This window comes from Accipiter gentilis, chromosome 6 (assembly GCF_929443795.1).
Source record: "Accipiter gentilis chromosome 6, bAccGen1.1, whole genome shotgun sequence".
Classification (NCBI taxonomy): Eukaryota; Metazoa; Chordata; class Aves; order Accipitriformes; family Accipitridae; genus Astur; species Astur gentilis.
The window spans coordinates 12,600,180-12,620,591 of NC_064885.1; the positions used below are offsets into that span (position 1 = coordinate 12,600,180).

At 41.2% G+C, this 20,412-nt stretch overlaps 1 protein-coding gene across 1 annotated transcript in view; it reads left to right on the forward strand.

Annotated features, from left to right (window-relative positions):
- The first annotated feature begins 625 nt into the window (after positions 1-625).
- Positions 626-20,412, forward strand: part of RNF43 (ring finger protein 43) — a 59,540-nt gene continuing 39,753 nt past the window's right edge. Inside the window, exon 1 of the mRNA XM_049803388.1 lies at positions 626-862. Within this exon, the coding sequence (XP_049659345.1) occupies positions 626-862 (237 nt within the window). The remainder of the gene's footprint in view (positions 863-20,412) is intronic.

The window sequence follows — 20,412 nt, forward strand, 5'->3', positions numbered from 1 at the left end:
CCTGTGTAGTTTCCGAGAAGGATACCAGTAATTGCAGATAACATTCAAGGTGAAGGGCTTGAGCTCGTGTTGTGGGAAATGCTGGCAAGAAGGTGAGGTGTCTCTCAAGGGTGTTTGAGATGGATGTTTTGAACCTGTGGATCTTCCTAACCCTTGGGCAGGGGACACGAGGACACCATGTCCGCGGGGAGATCTCCCCACGCCTCATCTCCGTGGGACTGATGAGGTCCTAATTGCTCCCTGGTGTTCCCGTATATCTGAACTGATTTCTTGCTTGCAACCTGTTTCGCTGATCTTTCCGGATTTATCTGCTGGAGGATGGACTCATAATTCGGGCTTTTTTTTTTGTAGTCTGTTTGTTTAAAAAATGCCTGCGAGCTCCCAGCGGCCTTTGAGCACGTGGCGCCAAGGAAGAGAAACGGTGATGGCGAGAACCGGAGAAGTTGTCCGGTAAGCAGCGCTGGCGGCGACCGAGCCCCTCTGTCCTCTCTCCCCCGCCTCCCCGTCGCTGGGACCGCACGCTCAGAAGCCCGACGAGCTCTGCCGACGGCTGGAGCCCGCCGCAGGGTGAGGACACGTTCCTGAGCGGTATGTGTGGCCCGAGCCCGCTGCTGCAGCTGGTAGCATGAGTGCTGGCCCCCAGCTGCAGCTGGCTGTCCTCTGGCCTTGGCTGCTCATGGCGACCCTGCAGGCAGGACTTGGCCATACAGGGCTGGCGCTGGTGGCGGCGGTCGAGTCGGAGAGGTCGGCGGCGCAGAAAGCCATCATTAGGGTGATCCCCCTGAAAGTGGAGCCGATCATACTGGAAGGGGAGTTTGCAAACGTTGCCGAGGTGACTCCGGCCGAAGGAAAACTGCTCCAGGTAAGAGCAGCTGTATTTTATCCAACTCCATCTGCCTTACCTGCCCGCTCCTGTCCTCTCCCCCCTTTTCCCTCCTTGCTGCTTCAGCTCCCAGCACAGCGCATTTGACTTTATTTCCCGAGTGCGGATTTATAACTGAAGCAAGGAGTCATTTTTTATGTGAGCTGTCCACCTGCGTGTTTTGTTCCTTTGTGTTCCTGCCCCCCAGCCCTGCGCGCTGTTTTGAGGCGGAAGGGATCATGCAAATGGTTGTTGATTCTTCATTCAGTCACGATCTGTAGCTGCGCTTGTACTAATGTTGCATGTTGGATGTGGTCGGCTGATCCCATGAAGATTACTGCATATCTTAATTGATGTTACAAAGCTGAGTGTGTCGAGTCACATGCTGGGATGCTAAACATCGGACAGAAAACATGATTTTTTTTCTTGTCTTTGTGAAACCCCTAAGGTTTTCTACACACTTCTGCTGATAGCTGGGGGTCTGTTACAGCTAAAATACACATCCAGACTTTGCACGCCAGAATTACTGACCCTGCTACTTGTTGTCTTGTGTATTGCCTGTACGTGAAAGTTGAATTTCACCCATACAGTGGTTCCTGTGGTGTCACCACCACGTATTTTTATAAGTGAAATTAATGCTGGTTTCTGACCTTTACTAAGGAGAGAGCATCTGAATGTCTCACCGTGAGGTGCAGATGCTGCTCAGAAAGAGAACTGAGCTATTTGGTGAACAGACCTATCTCCTGCATGTGCTAAGTTTTGAGCACAGTTTCTTGAGACCTGGTGTGTACTCTCTCGTTTCTGTTGGTAATTTGCTCGGCAGTCATGTGCTCTATTCTTGAAAACAAAAAATAACAAAACAGCCTGCGTTAATATTAAATCTTAATTTTTGCATGGCTTTTTCCAGTCTGGACTTTCCAAATGTGGTATGTTGTAATCTTAATTAAACTTGTAGCTTGGAAATTTAAATTAAAGTAATAAATTTTGTACGGTCTTGTAAGAAAAGAAATACAGTTGGGCCAGCTTTAGAACATGGTCACCTATCTGAAAATGAAAATGGGCAATTTGTGACATTTATAAAGCCTGTTTTTCCACGCCTTTTGAACCACTCAGAACGAGAGCTATGCTGTAAAATTATATTACCAGGCTAAAAAAATCTTAGACAAATGTACTCAAGGTCCTGTTCTGTCGTGAGGCAATGTCCAGGAAAGTCAATATTTATTCCTTACAAAAACTACAGTGGTGTTGCAACTGAGCACAAAGTATAGAGTGTGGGCCTTTTCGAAATGAGAAGATGATAATCTCTATTGTGTGATGTGTGGACATTTTTAACCAAATGCAGTGATACAAGGTGGGATTTTTGTATTGCCTGCCATCACAGCAGCACAAACGAGGCGTTTTGAGTAGTCAGCCGTAAATAGTGTCAGATTTACAAATGGACTTTATCCTTTAAAAATCATCCTCAAAAACGGAGAGGTTGGGGAAACACTAATCTAATCTATTGAGTTTATGTACACAGATGCCGACCTGCACTGTATATGTTTTTAGGCCTTGATTCTGCCACTATGTGTGTGCAGGGGATCATTCCTGTTCTGTATCCTGCTGAATCCAGTGTGGAACATCATCCAGGTCTGGTTTCAGATGGCAGTGTTGGGATCGGGGGGTCAGGCTGTGCCTTCTGCAGCAGGATGTTTGCCCTGTGCCAGGCGCTGTGCTCTGGGAAAGCTTAGTCAAGTGTACCTATGACCTCTCCTGTATATCTTATGGTGTAGTTTCTAGTTCGGCCGCTACGTATCGAAACTCAGAATATAAAATGCCATTTAAAATTGTTTGGGTCCTGATCCTGCAGTGGGTTCCTGCCTCTGGAAAGACAAAATGGGAAATGGAGCCGTAACTGTTAAGGTATAAAATAAGTAAGAAATGAATGGGAAGAACTGTCTTTAGTTCGCATTTAGATAGTCAGATATTAAATACACCTGAATTAGGCTTTATGGGGACATCTCATTTTACGTGTCAACAGCCCAATCTTGCAAAAACATTAGGTCACGTGCTTAACTTTGATGTCATTGGAACTCTTATTTAAATAAACTTAAGCCTGTTCACACGTACCTGCACAATTGGTTCTTTATATGTAATTCAGGTACATAACATGATTATCTTTACAGTTAATGAGCTAAGAAGTCTAGTTTTTACACCATTTTTTTGAAGAGGTCTTCCTGGTTATGTCAGACCCTGTAAGATGCAGTCAACCCTCATGCCCGTCGCAGGAGAACACAAACTGCAGAGCTTAGCTTGGAAAAGAAGAGTGGATGGCCCGGTCCCGTTTTCAAAGCAATGCTCTCTTAGTTCAGTGGTATAATAAGATTGCTTAAGGATAAGTGGTGCAGAGTTAGCCCTATATTCAAGTAAAGTTCTCTTTAACTTATAATTATCTTCATAGTGTTCTGGTCAATATATTTTTAGAAATACATTCTTAATTTAATATAGAAAGTCCTGCATGTGAGTGACGGAGCCTCACCAAAGGTACTTTTACCAGAAAATTTTCTTGATTTCTTTTCTCCCTGCCATACTCTCTAGGACCACAGTGTGTTACATTCTTAGAAGCTAACTTTAAAAATATCTCCTTTACCTATAATAAAATAACCCCAGTGTCGAATTCCTCCTCACACCCCTTGCCCCTGTGACCGGTTCTTCTGGGAAATCTCTGGATTTTCAGTTTTGCAGGTCACTGAACAGTGGTGGGTGGGCGGGTAGATGCCAGGAGGCTGCCCGGGACCTGCCTGCCGTCCGCCACTTTCAGTTTAACCCAGGCAATGTTACCTCTGGCACTCCGCACGATGCAGTATGATGCAAAAGGAGAGGAATTTCTCAAGTAGGCAGAGCCGCTTAAGACTTTATAGGTCAAAAAACCAACACCTTAGACTTCTTACAGAAATCGTCTTCAAGCTTGTTCAGAGCTCAAGCTTGTTCGGATGGCACATGCTCTAAGCATTAACTATTGCTTAACACAGGAGAAGTCATGTTGTGAACTAGTTTGCAGTTTCCAAATGGCTGGAAGTTCAGATCTCTGTTGAGCTTACTGCAGTAGCCTGGAGTTCTTCTGAAAAAGTCCCAGGGAAGTCAGAAAATGGCCCTGTGTTAAAGATGGACGAGCCAAACCTTTTAGACAAGTAGGTTGGAAAGAACGTATTTGGATCTTACTCATAATGGGCGATTCACGAGCAGCTAAGGATTCAACATGCCCTCTGAAGTGCAGTTCCTACAGCTGTCCGTAGATAAACTCCCTTTAATATGATTGCTAATGCAATATTTACAGCCTCCGTTTTTAATACTTTTGCTGTTCTGTTAGCTGATTTTTGAGGAATAAATCCGGTTTCCTTCTTGCCCATACTTCAGTCTCCACTGGATGCTGGAGAGAGTTGATGATGTTGGTTTGAAGATAGGCAGGAAAATAAGGAATGTCTTGGAAAGAAAAGGAGAGCGCCACTGTAGAGACTTGAGAGAAAGAGTTTTAAGATTTTTCCAAACTGAATTACACCAGAATTCGCATGCAGACCTAATTGTGGAAGAAAAAAAAACTTTTTATCTGAGAAATAGTTCAGCACTTAAAGTGTACATACAAGCATACATAATTAAGACTGAGCATTAGTATCTTTTAATTGAGTGTATATAACTCTAATCTTGTATACAAGGGAAAGGATGATACTGTGTTAGTTAGTTACAGTCTCTAGTTCTGGGGCTAGTATTTTGGAAATAATGTTAAAAGTTTGGGAAAAGTCCCAAACAATGATATTTAAAGAGAGATAGATAAACTCAAACTACTGTATTTGCTATAGAGAAGGCAAAGCAATCATCAGTCACGGATCACCTTACATGCCTACATGTAGAAGAAACATGTAAATATGTAGAACAGTGGAACAGTCTTCTTATTTAGCAGGCAAAAGTTTTTCCAACATGCATTATTTTATCACAAGTCTCACAATATTTTGTTTCATTTCTGTATAATCTTAGCAGTTACATAGGTGATTGTAGGAGAAAGTCAACTTCCATTTACCCACTGAGCACCTTCTTTTAACTTACGACTGCAGGAAAAAACCTTGAGAACACAGAACAAGCTCCCTAAAGGCTCTGAAACCCAAAAGCAAGGATTATCCTCTTTCCTCTCCCTGCAAAGAAAGAAAGTATTTTAAAAACATTATTTTTAAAGTCAATCTTCTATTTATGGTGGAATGAGTGAGAATTAGAGGAGGATCCTGAATCTTGATTTTTAAGGTGTTGTGTACAATTCAGAAGCTGAAAATCACACGTAGATATATTCAGAAAAGAAGTGTGGTGCATCTTCATAACAGCAATGACAATTAACCCTTGAAATTGCTACAATGAACCCAACATGATCATCCTGGAAATGGAGAGTGTTTCCAATGTTACAATGCAGAATGCTATTGGGGAAAGGATAATCACCTACTTACCTGCTTATAGAGGGTTACGCTCCCAACCCAAAAGAAAGTAAATGTATTAGTAGACTCCTATACTACTAGCTCCTGGATCAACAAAAGGATGTTGAGTGCATAATGTTGACAGAGATCAAAGAAGTGGGAAAGTCTAACCAAATGATAATGGAGACTTAAATTACCTGTGAATAAACTGGTCAGATAGCACAATAAGAGTAAGTTCAAAGAAGCAATTTCTGCCTCTTGGAACAGCTAATACTAGAGTACACAGAAAGATATTCTTGACTTAGTGTTAAGTAATGTGCAAGAACTGACTCAAAAGCTAGCAATAATTGAGCCACTTGTACTGACTGCAGCATAATAAAATTTGTTGCCTAAGTACCAAAAAGTGGAATTCTGACGCTAACCTTTAGAACGGGAAATTGCACTAAAGTGAGACAGTGGGACAAATGGCTCTCACAGCTTAGAAAACTATCTTTAGACGTGACATAGATACTACTCAGGAAAGTAAAAGCAGTCTTGGGAAAACATACAAAGCATTGAATCAAAAAGGCAGCTGTAATCCAATACAAATATATTGGTAGTGTTGAAGAAACAATTTGGGCCAAACAGAGCTTTTAAAAATTGGACAGACAGTATTAGTATAGGATTGGCATAGTATGTAGTATAGCCTGCAGTGTAGATTAGTATGGTATTGTATTAGTATAGGATTTAAGTGTAGCTGATAGGTGAGCCATTAAAATCCAGAAGCAGAGTAGGGGGTCTCAGCTAGAGTTAGCTGCTAGGAAAAGCTGAGCTTAGAGGCTGTTTCTGAACTTCCATCCCTCTCTTGAGCATATGCAGGGCTGAGTTGGAGCTTTGCATGGTGTCTCTTCTTCCCTGATCCAGATAACATGGGGCGGGAAGCTGTTCTCCGTTGAAGAAGGAGTTTGAAGGACTTTAAACCTTAAATCTTCCAGCTCCCCAGTGCACCATCCGGTGCTGGTCATTGTCCCAGTAGAATTATTTATGACACATGTAGGTGTAGACCCATCCTGAATTGGAAGATTTTCAGTCCTAAAAAGGTCATGGATCTGGAGGCCCAAGTAATTACATGGGGCAGGCATTAATAGGAGAAACAAACCCAATTGCAGCAGAGCAAAGATACATGGTCAGAAGGCTAAATCAACAGGGCTGGAGTGAGTGACAGTCAACAGAGGAATTCTGGCCACATACACCCGTCCTGGAATATATCCAAGGAGCAAGTGGACATTTCCCAAAGATAAGCTGGCAGAGGGTTGAGATTACAGAAGAAGGGAAATGGGCCTCAGTCATTCCTGTTGGCTGTAGCTGGGCTGGATTTGTGGGTGAAATGGCTCTGAACCATTAGAGAAATTACTTTTTGTTCTGTGCTTCCATAAAACTAAAGGTTTGGTAGGCATTTCATATAGATTATGGAAGGCTATTCAGGATTGCATGCAAATTCATTATTTTTAAATGAAAACTTGCAGAATTGTCAAAGTAATACAAATGTCACAAATTTTGTATGATCAAAGAGAACTCTATTGTATTAGACTTTAATTTGGACAAAAATTGACATGCATTTTTATGTATTATATCTCTGTATTTTTCCATGCACAGAGCTCTCAAACATGCCTAAAAGCTTTCTGTGGACTTTCCCCAGAAGTCTTATTTAGTCTGAAAACAAGCAAGTTTTAACCTAGAAGGAAACAAAGTAACACATAGGTGCAATGGAAAATGAGCAGTGTAGTTTGATCTTCAGGTCTGTCTATCTTCAGTATCATAAAAATCTGTGTTGCAGGGGTTGCGAAGAGTCAAATATATGAAATTTTGGTTTATGAACAAAACAGAGTTGTAAGCCGAACCTCAATACAGGGGTATATATCACACTTGAGCAATGCACATTCGTATTTTATCACCCTTTTGGGCTTCTCTCCATTCTAGGTTTTGAGATTAGATATAGACAGGAGGACAGGGCATAAAGTAGGCATAAGTGGCGGGGATGGTCATGGTGGTTTGTTATGTCTGTGAGTTCTGTGATTTTTAGGTGTTTTTTTTTTTTAAATCTGTTTATTTTTCCCTTATTTTGCCGGCTGTAAAGAACAGGAAATGTTGTACTGCCTTTCATTTGCCCATAACACTTTCAGTCTGCATTAAGGAATCCTAATCACATCTCATGCTTCGGAGCTTTGGGCTTGCTGCCAGCATGGGTCAGGCGGGAGTTGGCCAAGAGTTCTCTTGGGACCTTTTCACCTTTTTTTTAGGAGCATCAGGGATTGGCCTTACCTCGAAACAAGGAGCTAAAACACGTTCGTGTTCAAAGGTGTAGGAGAGAGAATATTGTTTCGAATATGCTTAGGTTGTGTGGATTACTCCCATGCACAAGATGGAACAGATCACCAGATTTAAGTGGAAGACTCTCTTCCCCCCTGCAGCCACCCTGTTCAAATCATCTGAAATTTTGGGTGTGTATCTTCTTCCTCTGCAGCTTGAGACATGAATCATCTGCCTAGATCAATGGATGTATTCTCATCTCATCACTTCCCTAACCCTAAAGGGGCTAGTTAAGGGCATTAGTGAGTGGCCCTTTGATCTCTCTTTTGTTCTCCATCTCAGTAATTTGGTCTCCACTGATCAAATAGATTAATCTAATGTGTATTACCGTGCTCAGTATCAGGATAGTGGCAGAAATGTAATGGATTATCCTATACAGAAATTCTGACTAGATGGCTGAATTAATTCCTCTGCTATAAACTCTATGAAACAAATTATAAGGTTTTTACCAAGTTCAGTTATGACACCTTAATTTCAAATGTCAGTAAAGAAGTTTGGGGATTAAATTTGCTATTGTTTTGACAAAAGGTATGTGAATTCTAGTTCAAAATTACACGGAAGAATAGAATTCAGACTTTCTACTCCTAAAGCACTTCAGCAGCTGTGGTTCCATGGCGCCTTTGTTCAGCTAGGTGGATTTGCTCAAGACCACCGGTGCATCACTGTAGAAGGGATACACACTGCAGAATCTCAGAGAGAAAGACATTGGGATTGAATTGGATCCAGATATGAAAAATGCACTCCAGTCCTATTACAGACGTGAAGCGGTTTTCCCTACAAAGGCCAAAAAGCCTAATAACAGAGCAGAGCAGGTGCAGCGAAGGCACTGTCTGAAAGAGGGTTTTGGGGCGATTGCCACATGGTAGAGCTGAAGAGACAGCTTGAGGAGACTAGGTAGTGGATGGAGGAATGTTGGTTCTTTCGTTAGTTGAATTTTGTGCAGGATCCTGCACAACAATGTTGCTTTCAGATTGTTTAAATATAGGGAACATCTGTAAGATGTGAAAGTCAAATAACAAAGAGTGCATTGCAGCAGTTCCTGTAACTTCCTGAATGTCAATTTGCATCAGAGATTAATGCTTAGCAAGTTAGTCTCTTTAGACCACCATCCAGTGTAGACATACAACTTGAGAAACCCTATACTGACTATGTTTTAAAGTAGTAAAGAGAGTTGACTTCTGTATATGTGTTATTGCTTCGGTCTTAAATCATATTACTTGCAAAATTGTCTTAATAACTTATACTTACTAAGACAGTTTTATGCCAAAATAAGTGGAACCTCACAAAGATCCTGAAGAGATAAGAAAGAGTTCCTTCTCTTCCACTTGTCATGCTGCACCTCAGTTATCCTTTTGTTCCGTAAATGTCTTATTTGAATGGTAGTCCTCATTTGCAGCCATGCTGTGGGTGCACATGTATCCCTAAACATCAACACCAGAGACTTCTGTCCAAACATTTTCCTAGGGCCACAAATATATCTCTGTCCTGCCCGTTACCCTCTATTTCAACTCTGCTATTTTTTTTTCTACTCATCTACTCTCCGAAGTTTCTGTTATCTTTTATCTTTTATCATTTTCGTCTTCCTTTTTCCTCAGAACAATGTTTATTCTTGTTATTTTTCTGTATGTGGTCTTCTTGATCACTACCGGTGCACAAAATGGTTTAGACCGTTGCCTGGCATCATTTGCCTCCAACACTTTGCTCTCCTCCGTTCTTCTCTGTGATCATCTGGTCTTTCCATTATCTCCTTCAGAGTACCTCTGACCTCTGTTTCTTCTCTCAAGAGGAAGGTGGCTGTACCAAAAGCTCTTGTTTGTAAACTTTGTACAAAGTACATACCTCCATGAGAGATGCAGTTACCCGATTTAAGTGATGGACAAACCCCATGTACTCGTACAGCATGCAGCTCCTACAAGCCCTATGTTAAAAGTGTCGTCAAAATAATTTCTGTGGGCTCTTGGTTGAGAAATCACCGCGTGCCATTTCTGACAGTTGCACCTAGCTGTGGCCTGAGTTGGTGCCAATCCATGTCTTCATGCTCCGTTGCTGACTGCCTCTTTTATGGTTGCTTTCTTCATAAAACAACGACTGGAGAATGCCTGTAGGACAGGTCCCTGCTGAGCCTTCCCTGAGCAAACCAGCTGTAGCTTTCTATTGCTGAAGACACCTGAGTGGAACATCTTGGCTCCACACAACACTGCAGAGCCTTCAAGCGGCCGGTAACTTCTGTGAGTTGAGGGAGATCAAGAGGCAGGAAACGCGGCGGTTATGGGGAGCTTCAACTACATCCATTACACTTCAGGGAGCTGCTGGTCAGGTAACCAAGAGGGGGAGAGGCAGTGCTGGCCTTGGCCTTTTCCAGGACCTCCTTCAAAATCGTGCTTTTGAAAACCTGCTCTGTAACGGTGACAATAATGTATTTTGTTCCTGCAAAGATGTTGAGAGAGAGGCCAAAAAGTTGTCCATAGTTGTGTTTTAATTCAGAAAGGGGAGTTACGTGAAACTGAATAAGGTTGTTATAAAGAAGCTGAGAGGACAAACAGGAGTTATATCCTTGCAGTTGGCATGAAGGTATTTAAGGAGACTGCGGTAGCAATTAAGAGCAAAGAAATACTTGAAAAATTATAAAAGGATATTAGCATACCTAAACATAAAGGTAAGAAAGTATATGAAAGCATCCTGAAAAAGCCAAAAAATTGGTAAAATGAGAGAAAAGAGGAACAAGCTAAAAATATGTAAAAACATGGTGAAAAGACAAAAAGAAAAATAACTTGAAAATTATGAAAAAAACTAATAATAGATTCTTTTCAGTCACATCAGAAGCAGAAAGCTTGCCTGACAATCTGTAGGGGCTATAAAAAAATTGAAGTCTAAAAGATGCACTTAGGGCAGCTAAACTCATAGCAGAAAAATGAATGCAATTCTTGTTGTGCTTTCATCTGTCTCAAGCTGAAATGTCTGTAGATGAGATGATGATGTAGATAGACAAAATTAACATTATCAGTCTCTGGGATCAGATGGTATTCACCCAAGACTTGTGGAGGATGAAATTGTTGAACTATTAACTATGTATATGAACTCTTGTTTAAAATCCCTGGAAAGTGGCTGATGCGATACCAGTTTTTCTCTGGGCTCCAAGTCATCCACAAAAGCCCAGACCAGTATGCTGTAAAATCTGTATGGAGTAAATTGGTAGAAGCTATAATGTAGAGTGTAATAAGTGGGTGTGAAGGAGTCAACGGAGGTATCGGCTGGGTAGGTCCAGCTGAATTTTCAAAATGCCTAAGTCCCTCAGCAAACACTTTTAGGGAAACTAAGACATGGAATAAGAAGGAGGCTCCTGGATAAGCAATTATTGGAAGATAAGAAGCAGATGGTAGGAATAACTGGGAGATTTTCACAGTGGGAGAAGCTGATGACTGTAGTTCTGCAGGCAGTGTGTGTGGTGGTAGCTATGATGTCCTGTATGTTTAATAAGCACGTGGAAACTGGGTGCTTGGTAATGTTTTACAGCTTTCCAATACATTAACTAATTTGAAGTAATGAAGACAAGGATCAGCTATGAAGCATTGCAGAAGAACCTTATGAGACTAAACACTGTAAGGAGATGCATGTGGAAAATCAGTCGTTTCTTTACGTTAAGTGATGGGCTCTGATTTGTCCATTAATGTTTAGAAGCTGTATCTTGTGATTATAATAGATTGTCCCATGCAAGTGTCAGCTTAGTAATTGGTGGTTGTCACGAGGACAAAGAGAACATTAGGAATGACAAAAAGAGAGAATAAAACAGAGAGTATCTTTAAGCTCCTGTAGAAATCCAGGATACATCCACATGTTGAATACTGTGTGAAGTTCTGCTCCCCACACCTCTAAAAAAGATGCAGTGGTATTGGAAGAGGCTTGGAGACGAACACGAGGATAAGAAAAAGTATAAGGTACAAAGTATAAAGTATTTTGTACAAAGAACAACTAACTGGACTAATACTCTTCTGGCTGGAAAAGAGGCAGCCAAAGGGTAATATGAAAAAGATCTACCGACTCATCAATAGGGATTGACTGTTAATCTCTTTCAGTGTGAAAATAATGGGGCATCACGTGAAGCTACTAGGAGCCAGGTTCAGAAGGAAGTGCTCTTCATACACTGCAGTTAACCAGTACAATTCCTTGCTGCAGGAACTGCTATGGATGCTAAGAGTTTACAGAGGTTCAACAAACACTGGAACTAATGAATGGGAGAAGACTCCATCAATGGCTATTAAATAACCAGTCCCAATTTTGTCTCAGGAAGTCTATAAAATTGCAGCTTGTTGGAGGCTTGGAGAGTGTCTTGGGGAGAAGCCCCACATGCTTGTTCTGTTCTTACTTCTCCTTCAGAAATCCATTGCTGGCAACTGTCAAAGCAAAGATCATGGGCTAGATGGACCTTTGGTCTGAATCCACACTGCTGTTCTTTTATTCTCATCTTCTACAGAACACTTTTTCAGCCATTAGGCCCACCACCTTCAGCACTAGCCCTTCCATTCCACCTTTGCTCTGTTTGGGCAAGTATCTGTGGAAGAACTGTGATAAGTACATCCTTCATCATCCATTACTCAAACATCCATTTGAGATCAGCTTTTCATTCACTTAGAAAGCACTATACAGTTTCTTGGGATCCATTATCGCAAATCTCTTCAACAGGTAGCTCTCAACTGGTGCTGTTAACCAGCGTTTGATGCCCTTGACACTTTGGCCTTCCTATCTTCCTGGATGTACCATTTTTATCACTCATCACCCTCAATCTGCATGATCCCGTCAACTGTGCTCTATTGATGGGATAATAACCATTATAATTTAGTCATGTATGCTCCCTGCCTTTGTCTGTTCTTTATTGCAATAGTACTCACCTAACGAAATATCAACACAAATGTGCTATAGGTTCTTATTTTTCAGAGCAACACCTGCTCCTCCGAATGGCTAAAATGATCCTGTGCATTCTGACTCTTACTTGTCCATCTTTATATCCAACCATGCTCTGCACACTTACAGCCTGAAATGCATAAGCAGTGGAGGAGGAAACTGCTATTTCTTGAGAAATAGCACAGTAACTTCAACCCCAGTGGCAGCAGAGGCAGGCAGTCCCATGTGTGGTAGGGCCAGGCTGGCTGTATCTCATGAACATAGGATGAGATGCAGAAGTTCTTGGTCTTAAACCTACACTACTAATTCTCATCTTTAATAGCTTCAGAGCTACATTTGGCCTCTTCATAATGGTCATCCCGCATAAATTTGTTGTGCCCCTTTGGAATAAAGCCTGTCTTCCTGTCTAGCAGGTGTACCAAGATGACTAAGATTTCTCAGGATCTTGTTTAAAAAAAAACAGAACACCCTCTTAAATTTTTTTGAGTATTCTGCATTTTTCAGTGCAGAATGGACAGCCCTTATCCTTCTGAATCATGCTATCCCAGCTTGGATATTCCAGTTTTGGCAAAGTTCAGAGTTTGTGCAACCAAATTCTAGCAGGGTGGCTAAGTAATATTTATTGAATTATTTATTGAACTTTATTTACTCACTGCATGGGCTCCATCTGTGATTAGATTAAGTGCTCAACTGAGTATATTTCCCCTAATATTGAAATGATGTTGTCCCAACTCTAAATAGCCTTCAGGAATAGCAAGAATTGTCCTGTAGGCAGCAGGGATGTGTCTCTTGTGACTCCTGACTTGGTACATCCAGCGTGCCTTTAGAAGTCAGGTCTTCCTAAAGAGGTAACTGTCTTTATGGAAGACTTTCTTCAAGGGCGTAGACTTCAAGGGTGCAGACTAGTAGGATGCACCATGTCTTTAACTCACGGAAGAACTCGTGTGCTGCTTATGTTCTTTAGGAATCCTATCTTTGGTACCAGCAGAAAGACCCCAATATCAGGTGCATTCGTTAGGAGTATCTTTCCTCTCCAACAACATTAGCCAATGCTGAATTTCGGAACCTGTGACAAAACCATGTTCAGTTCTGTATATCTAAACCTTGCAACATCCTGCTCCTATGCACTAGATCTCAGGATATAACCAAGGGATCTTACTCCTTCCACCTGTTTCTGCCATTTCTGTCCTCCCTCTTCTCCCCTTTTTGGGTAGACTAGGAACCCAGCTGGGGCCAATGCCACAGCTCCCAATCAGTGCTAGGGAGTAAGAATGAGATGTATACTGTTCAATTTTGCAGCTTCCTGACCTTTTCAAGGACCTCTGTCAAGGTCCTGCCACGAGAGACCATTGTGGCAGGAGGCTGCTTACTAGCACTGGATATAGTCATCCCTCCTCATGTTCCCAGCGCGTTTTGTATGTTGCAGGCAACAGAGCTTGCACCTTTGATACCTGCCAGCATGTTTGGGTAGCGTACCTGCTCTTGGGAGTTAGCTTCTCTTCATAATAACTGTATCTCAATAACAGTCTGATATTCCGGTGGCTGAAATAAGAGCCTCTCTCCGTATTAGAGATTATTTTTTTTTTACAGGTCTGTTGGCATATATACCTCTCTCTTTGCCTAGAGAGTGAATCATGGTAACCTGTGTACATCAGGTATTTGGTCACCAAAAAGAACAGTTGATGTGTTAAGCCCAAAATAGTTTCAAAACCTTGCCAACCATACCATTTGCATTTTAAGGTTTTCATGTTCAGGTAGTGTCAAACAAGATATTCTGAGGTCCCGTCCTTTCTGTCTGCAGCTATGGAGCCAGGGAATCCAGTGTGCCTGGTGGGAACCCAGCACTGGGAATGCTGAATATATCAGTGGTAGAAAGCTGTTTTATCTGACAGGCTACAAATGAGGAATGTGGGATAACATCTGAAGAGACGGTTTGCAGAAGCTAGGGGTTTTGCAAAATTGACTTCTTTTCCTCAGGTGCCAACAAGTACCTGGCTCCATTGCCTATAGGCCAGACTGTTTCTTGGATTCCTGGTAACCACATTCTTGATTCTGTAGTCTGAAGGATTAATTGATACCTGTCTAATCCTTTTTCCCCTGAAAGCCTACTACAAGATAAGGCAAGCTGCATTAGTGGTGATCCAACAGACTTCAGTCTGGCTGGGACAGGCTGAGGAAACGCTAAAGCCAGAGTTACCAGGGAAGTTTGCCTGTCCTCCTAGGCTGACTCACACAGAAGTCAGGACATTTGCTCCAGTCCCTTCTTTGAACTCCTACCTCTAGATTTTGATGCTAGATAATGGTTGTCATTAGAAGAAGCCCCTCTTAGACCTCTCATCCCTACATAGACCTGTGTTTCAGTGATTCTGGACTGTTCACTAGGACTAATGAGCAGTAATGTATAGATTACATCAGTGCAGATACCTGAGCAACTATTTCTGTCCATCTGAGCGATTTACAATTTTATTTGACCCCCTGGTCCTAAAGTTCTGTATGGAGCTTTGGTAAAAGAGTGTTGACCTCTATCCCAGCATGGGATCTTAAGCAGGGTCTCACCATCCAGACAGCACGATAACATGAGCCTGTGGCGGCTTGTTTATTATGCTAACCATGTTCTTAAATGTGACTTTCCTGGTAGCAAGAAGTTCTGCCAGAGGGCAAGAAAGGCCCACTGCTAAATGTCTAACATCCAGTATCTTTATTCCCCCTTCCCAGATAAGGTTTCTTATGTGCTTTCCTAAGGTCATATCTAAGTTTCACTGGAGCCAGAAAATAGCTCTTCTTTTCCCCCCAGTGAACCCCAGACCCTCATGGACAAAGTGGTATGCCTCCTCAGACATTTGATGTCAAGCAGACCATCTCCTTCCTGTCTGCACAGAACCAAACCCGTCAGGTGGCCTCTGTTCATTTGTATCATGAACTGGGAGATAAAAGAGGTGCAGTGATACTGGTAATTGCATAACATATTGTATCAGGAGATGTTATGATACTGCCTAAGTGTTCGTGCCTCTGGCCATCAGTAAATTCCATCAAAGGTCAAGTTGTACAACAGTCTCTCCAGAGGATGTCTCCATTCTTGACATCTGCAGAGCTGGCATGTGGAGTTCCATTAAACTCTATACCATTACAGATGCTTCCAGGAATGATGCCAAATTAGGCAGATTGTGGTTTGCAGACTACTCTCAAATGCTTCAGACGCCCCTCCCCACTTACTTGTGGGGAGAGACAGAGAGGGAATTACTGCTTGGAGTTACTCACTTTCTGAATATGTATGTGGATTGTCATTTGAAGAAGAAAAGAAGATAACATGATAGTAATTGGGCTGTTTTGAGATGTATAGTATAAATCCACATTAACTGCTCTCTTCACTTCAGTCTTGTGGTTGAGATGAGTTGTAGGCCCACAATGAAGGGTATATCCATGCTTACTGTTCTGAATATAAACATACTGACAATGTGCATCTCAAAGAAGACTGCTTAATGATGGCAAACTTGTCTTCTTCTTCCACAGCAGTAGTCTGAACCTTGTGCCATGACTTACAAAGTGAGGGGAAAAAAGGTGAAATGAGACTGGCAGTATTTATGGGTGGACATAGCTTTGAGTAAACAAGATGAATGCTCGTATTGAGGAGCCTGATGTTTCCATGAAGGCAAACTTCCTTATGTTTATTTAATTCTGTTGACCATGTTAAGAACTTTGAGAGATTTTTAATAGCTTATAAACTCTGGTTAAGCATCTGTATGAACATGCGTTTAAGTAGGTGGGCTGAAGAACTGTAGATGTTTTGTTAATATTGCTGTGCTTCTCTAAAGTTTATGTAGGACTAGAAAAGTCCTGTAGAACCCAGGTGAAAGCCATTGACATTTACGACCTTTTGTTTTTTTGGGGGAATGAATTTAAGTTAGCACAGATTTGAAGGAGATTTAGGAATATTTTATGTTGAATTGTGGCTTGTTTGTGTCCTGGTGGAGAGATCATACTGTCTGAAGAGGTTAGTGACAGTCTGGCTGCCTCTTGGCCATGCAAACCAGTCCGTAGTTTGGGTGTATGTTAAGGATTTCCTTTGATCCAGTATGGCAATTCCTGTGATCTGCAATCTCCTCAGTCTAAAGTGTACTCAGAGGATCACATTTGACCTTTTGACCATGATATCACACTGCCAGCATATGTTCATTTGTTATTTCATCATGATACTGTCCTTTCATTGACCTTTGGTTGTTTTCAGAGTCGGTGCTTTCAAGGGTACAAGTTCCTCATCCTTTGAGTATTTTCTGAGCTCTTCGTTCTTGTATTATATTGCTGTCTGTGACTATATCTGGATGTACTAAAACGTCCATTGTTCCCATGTGGCCAAGACATCAGAGCTGGTGGCAAGCCTTGTTTTTGACATTATTTATGATGGACTTTGTGTTTTCTACAGCAAGATTGCCAGAAGGAAGTAATCGTAAGTGTCTCCATTTGATTGACTTTTCCAGTTAAATAGGTAGTTCTTAAATTGTCATTTCAGTTTCATTTAAATGATTAAACTTAAGTGATTAGAGTAGGGTGAAGAAAACAGAACCATGTATGTGCATATTGAATGCCATTCTGATTTATTCTTCACCTAATGCCTCACCTGTGGATACTAAGTGTGTAGAGTCTTGTCCGCATAAATGTTTGAAGGCTGCGTGTTACACATACCTGAATTGTTCATTAAGAAAGTGCATCTCTACCAAATTTCCTTTTCTCTCTTCAGTTGAGAAATGAAACATACTGGTGTAAGGAACTAACTGAAGTGTCATGTTTATCAAATGTTTTTGTAGAAGTTTTTCTTTTTGTTATGCTTATATTTTGTGATGCAACACCCAGCCGAGTGATGTGTTCACCCAGTTTTGAAGGAATCTGTGTCATTTTGTCTGTAACTGCTACAATGATGAAGTCTTGCAATATAGAAATCATACAGGTTTTAAAACAAAAGTGTCATCTAGTAGGAAAAAAAACATAGCTTGTTTGAATTGGTTGAGTCCAGTGCTGATTTCTGCACAAAAGATATCCATGAGCACTGACAGAGGGGGAGAACTTTGAGTTTCAAAGTAATTTCTCTTTCATCTTTAAATTTTGATATTCAGTTGTGTTTTGCCAGAGTTCAGAGTAACTTCAAGAATTCAACTGTCTTTAAGCTATATTTACAGGGAAAATATATCTGTCATTTCCACTCAGGCTACACCTGTAAGCTGATATCCTTGGGTTTCTCTTGGTTTCACTGTTTTGTTTTGCTTTGTTTTCCACCATGTTTTAACAAGATAAGCATCTCTCAGCGTATTTCCCCTTAATTTCAGTAATTGCCTTCTCTAGTGACCGATTTCCTGTGCTCTTCTGTTCATGTATTACAAGATCTTGGTGTACAGCCTGCATAGCACCAGTGCATAGAGCTCTCAATCATATTATCATCTCAGGTAATTCATTAAAAGCTCCTCAGAGCATCAAATGAAAAAAAAAGCACTGATTTCTCTGAACTCACTCCCCAAAGACACAACCTGTGTAAGCAGAGATGCTTACCAGATGCCTGGAAATTTGACATCATCAAACACTGAGGTGGGAATTGAGTTTCTTTCAGGTTTTTAAAGTTCTTTCACTGAAATCATTCAGCCCTCTGAAAATTCTATCCAGGTGTTACAAACTCAGTGTTTGCTGCTGTTCTGACTTGCTGCAGAGCAACATAGAAAACAAAATAAGTTTGAGTATATATAAGATTCAAACTATAAAGGAATTTGTGACTAAAACACAATAATTGAAGTTCTACATTAAATAAACTAGGAAACAACTTTGTCTCTTGAAGCCAAAGATGATACACTTTCTTAAAATGAGCTAAGCAAGTGTTCAGCTATATTCTGCATCCTCAGAGCTCACTGTAGGGATCTTGCCTGATAAAAAAATACCTAGATAACCGCAATGCAATCTCATCAAGAAGCGAGGAGATGGCTAGCTTGTAGTAACGTAAGAATGCAGTGTACTTTTGCCTGTTATCAACTGGAAGTTCAGGATCAAATGAGAAACCACGGTTGTAAATTCGGATAACCGAACAAAAGTCAAGTTGATAATGCCTTTTCTCTTTCTTCTTATTGCCTGGTAATACTGTTTCAATCTTACTTGGACAGTGTTTGGTCAATGTTTATATAAGCATAATACTGTCTGGAGCCAAGCAAATACAGATTATTGTATTGGATCTTCACTCTTCCAAGGTGTCCAGCGAACTCGCAAATGTGCTGAAAAGGGAGGTTAACAAGAATGAGCTAAACCAGTCTGAGGACAGCAGGAAAGAGACTGTGCTGCACCTCTTCTAAGGCCTCCCACAGAGATACCAATGATAACCCCAGCCTTGCTAAACTGTGTGATTGGTTTAATTATTTGACATCAAAGCCTGGAGCCAGATTTAAAGGAAGTATGAAAGCCTGAGTCAAGAGTTTAATTCTGTGTATGTTCTTCTATGTTGTTTATTAGCATATTAGTGTTGAACCTCTTCCATCAGCACACTGAGCAGCATGGGTACCTACGTTCATAAACTGCTTGGTTTGTCATCATCTCTTTAGGGTCAGGATTTTTGTGTAGAAGAGTGACTTGCTTTGCAGGTCTTCAAAGCATAGTTTTCTCATCTTTGTTGGAGAACATGAAGTCAAAGGTGTCTTTACCCAGAAGTGAAAAATACGATCTGCAATGATGCTTATTTCTTCAGGGAATCCAGTCCATACTGTTAGACTTGGTCCGTCCAAAAGGTTGTCTTCTGTGCAGATGAGTTTTAAACCCTTCTGTGGAAAGTCACTGGAAAGGACTACGACTTCTTGGGGTTGAATCTGATACTGATCTAATACAGCATAGCCATCTATCACGGGGCAAATGAACCATGTATTATAAGGGCAAAGTGGTTTGGGGGTTTGTCTCGAAAGGGAGGTGCGGCAACTAGCTCAGCAGTACATCGGCTGCATATATAGGTATGCATGGTAGATGCTTGAAGTTAAGAGAAAAAGCCCAGTAGGAGAAAAAGATCAAGGTGGGTATGTCCTTCCAAATCCCAGCAGTTGGTGGTTTTGGGGGCACCCTGGCTGGAAATGACAGACAGGACACTTGGACTATTAGCCAGGATGGATCTTGCCCATGTGGCTTTCTGGATCTTTTACACCTCATCATCTTTCACAAGGGAATGTAACTCTGGGCCTGTGAAAAGAATTCTTTTTGTTTGCTTTAGACCTGTTAATTGGCAGTGGTTTGAGGAGCCCCCTTCATCCTTGCATTATGAACAATAGTAAATAATTATTCTATATTTGCATTATTTACAATGCTCACAATTTTACAAGACTGTCTTCTTCCAGGTGGAGCATCCTACGCTCTTCTTATACACAAGCCATTCCACACCTTGTGGCTACCTGTCTACTTTTGCTACCGGTGTACTTTTTTATATTTTTCCATTTTGAGACAGAGTGACCATTACCGAATGGACTGTTCGGCTATAAGTGTACCTCAGACAGTACTTCCTGGTTCTCTTTTCCTGTACATTCCTAACTTCATTTGCTTTTTCGGATAGTGCGGAAATATATATAGGAAAAAAAAAATATACAGTGCAAACAAATAGTATGATGTTTTCAGAAAATGTTCCAGAATAATTCCAGGACATTCTCCGAGTTTAATTCGCTATTTTAAAGCCTATCGTTTTGTCTTTGCAATTAGAATGATTGTTTCCCAGGCACATCCCTTTGCACTCAGATACTGATTTTCACCTGTCATTTTATCACGTAGCCATTTGAGCTGCAGTTACACATACAGCTGATCCTAACTGATGGTTCCTTGCTGCTGAAAGGAAGAGGACTTGCTCTTCTCTCTTTTTTCCCTAAT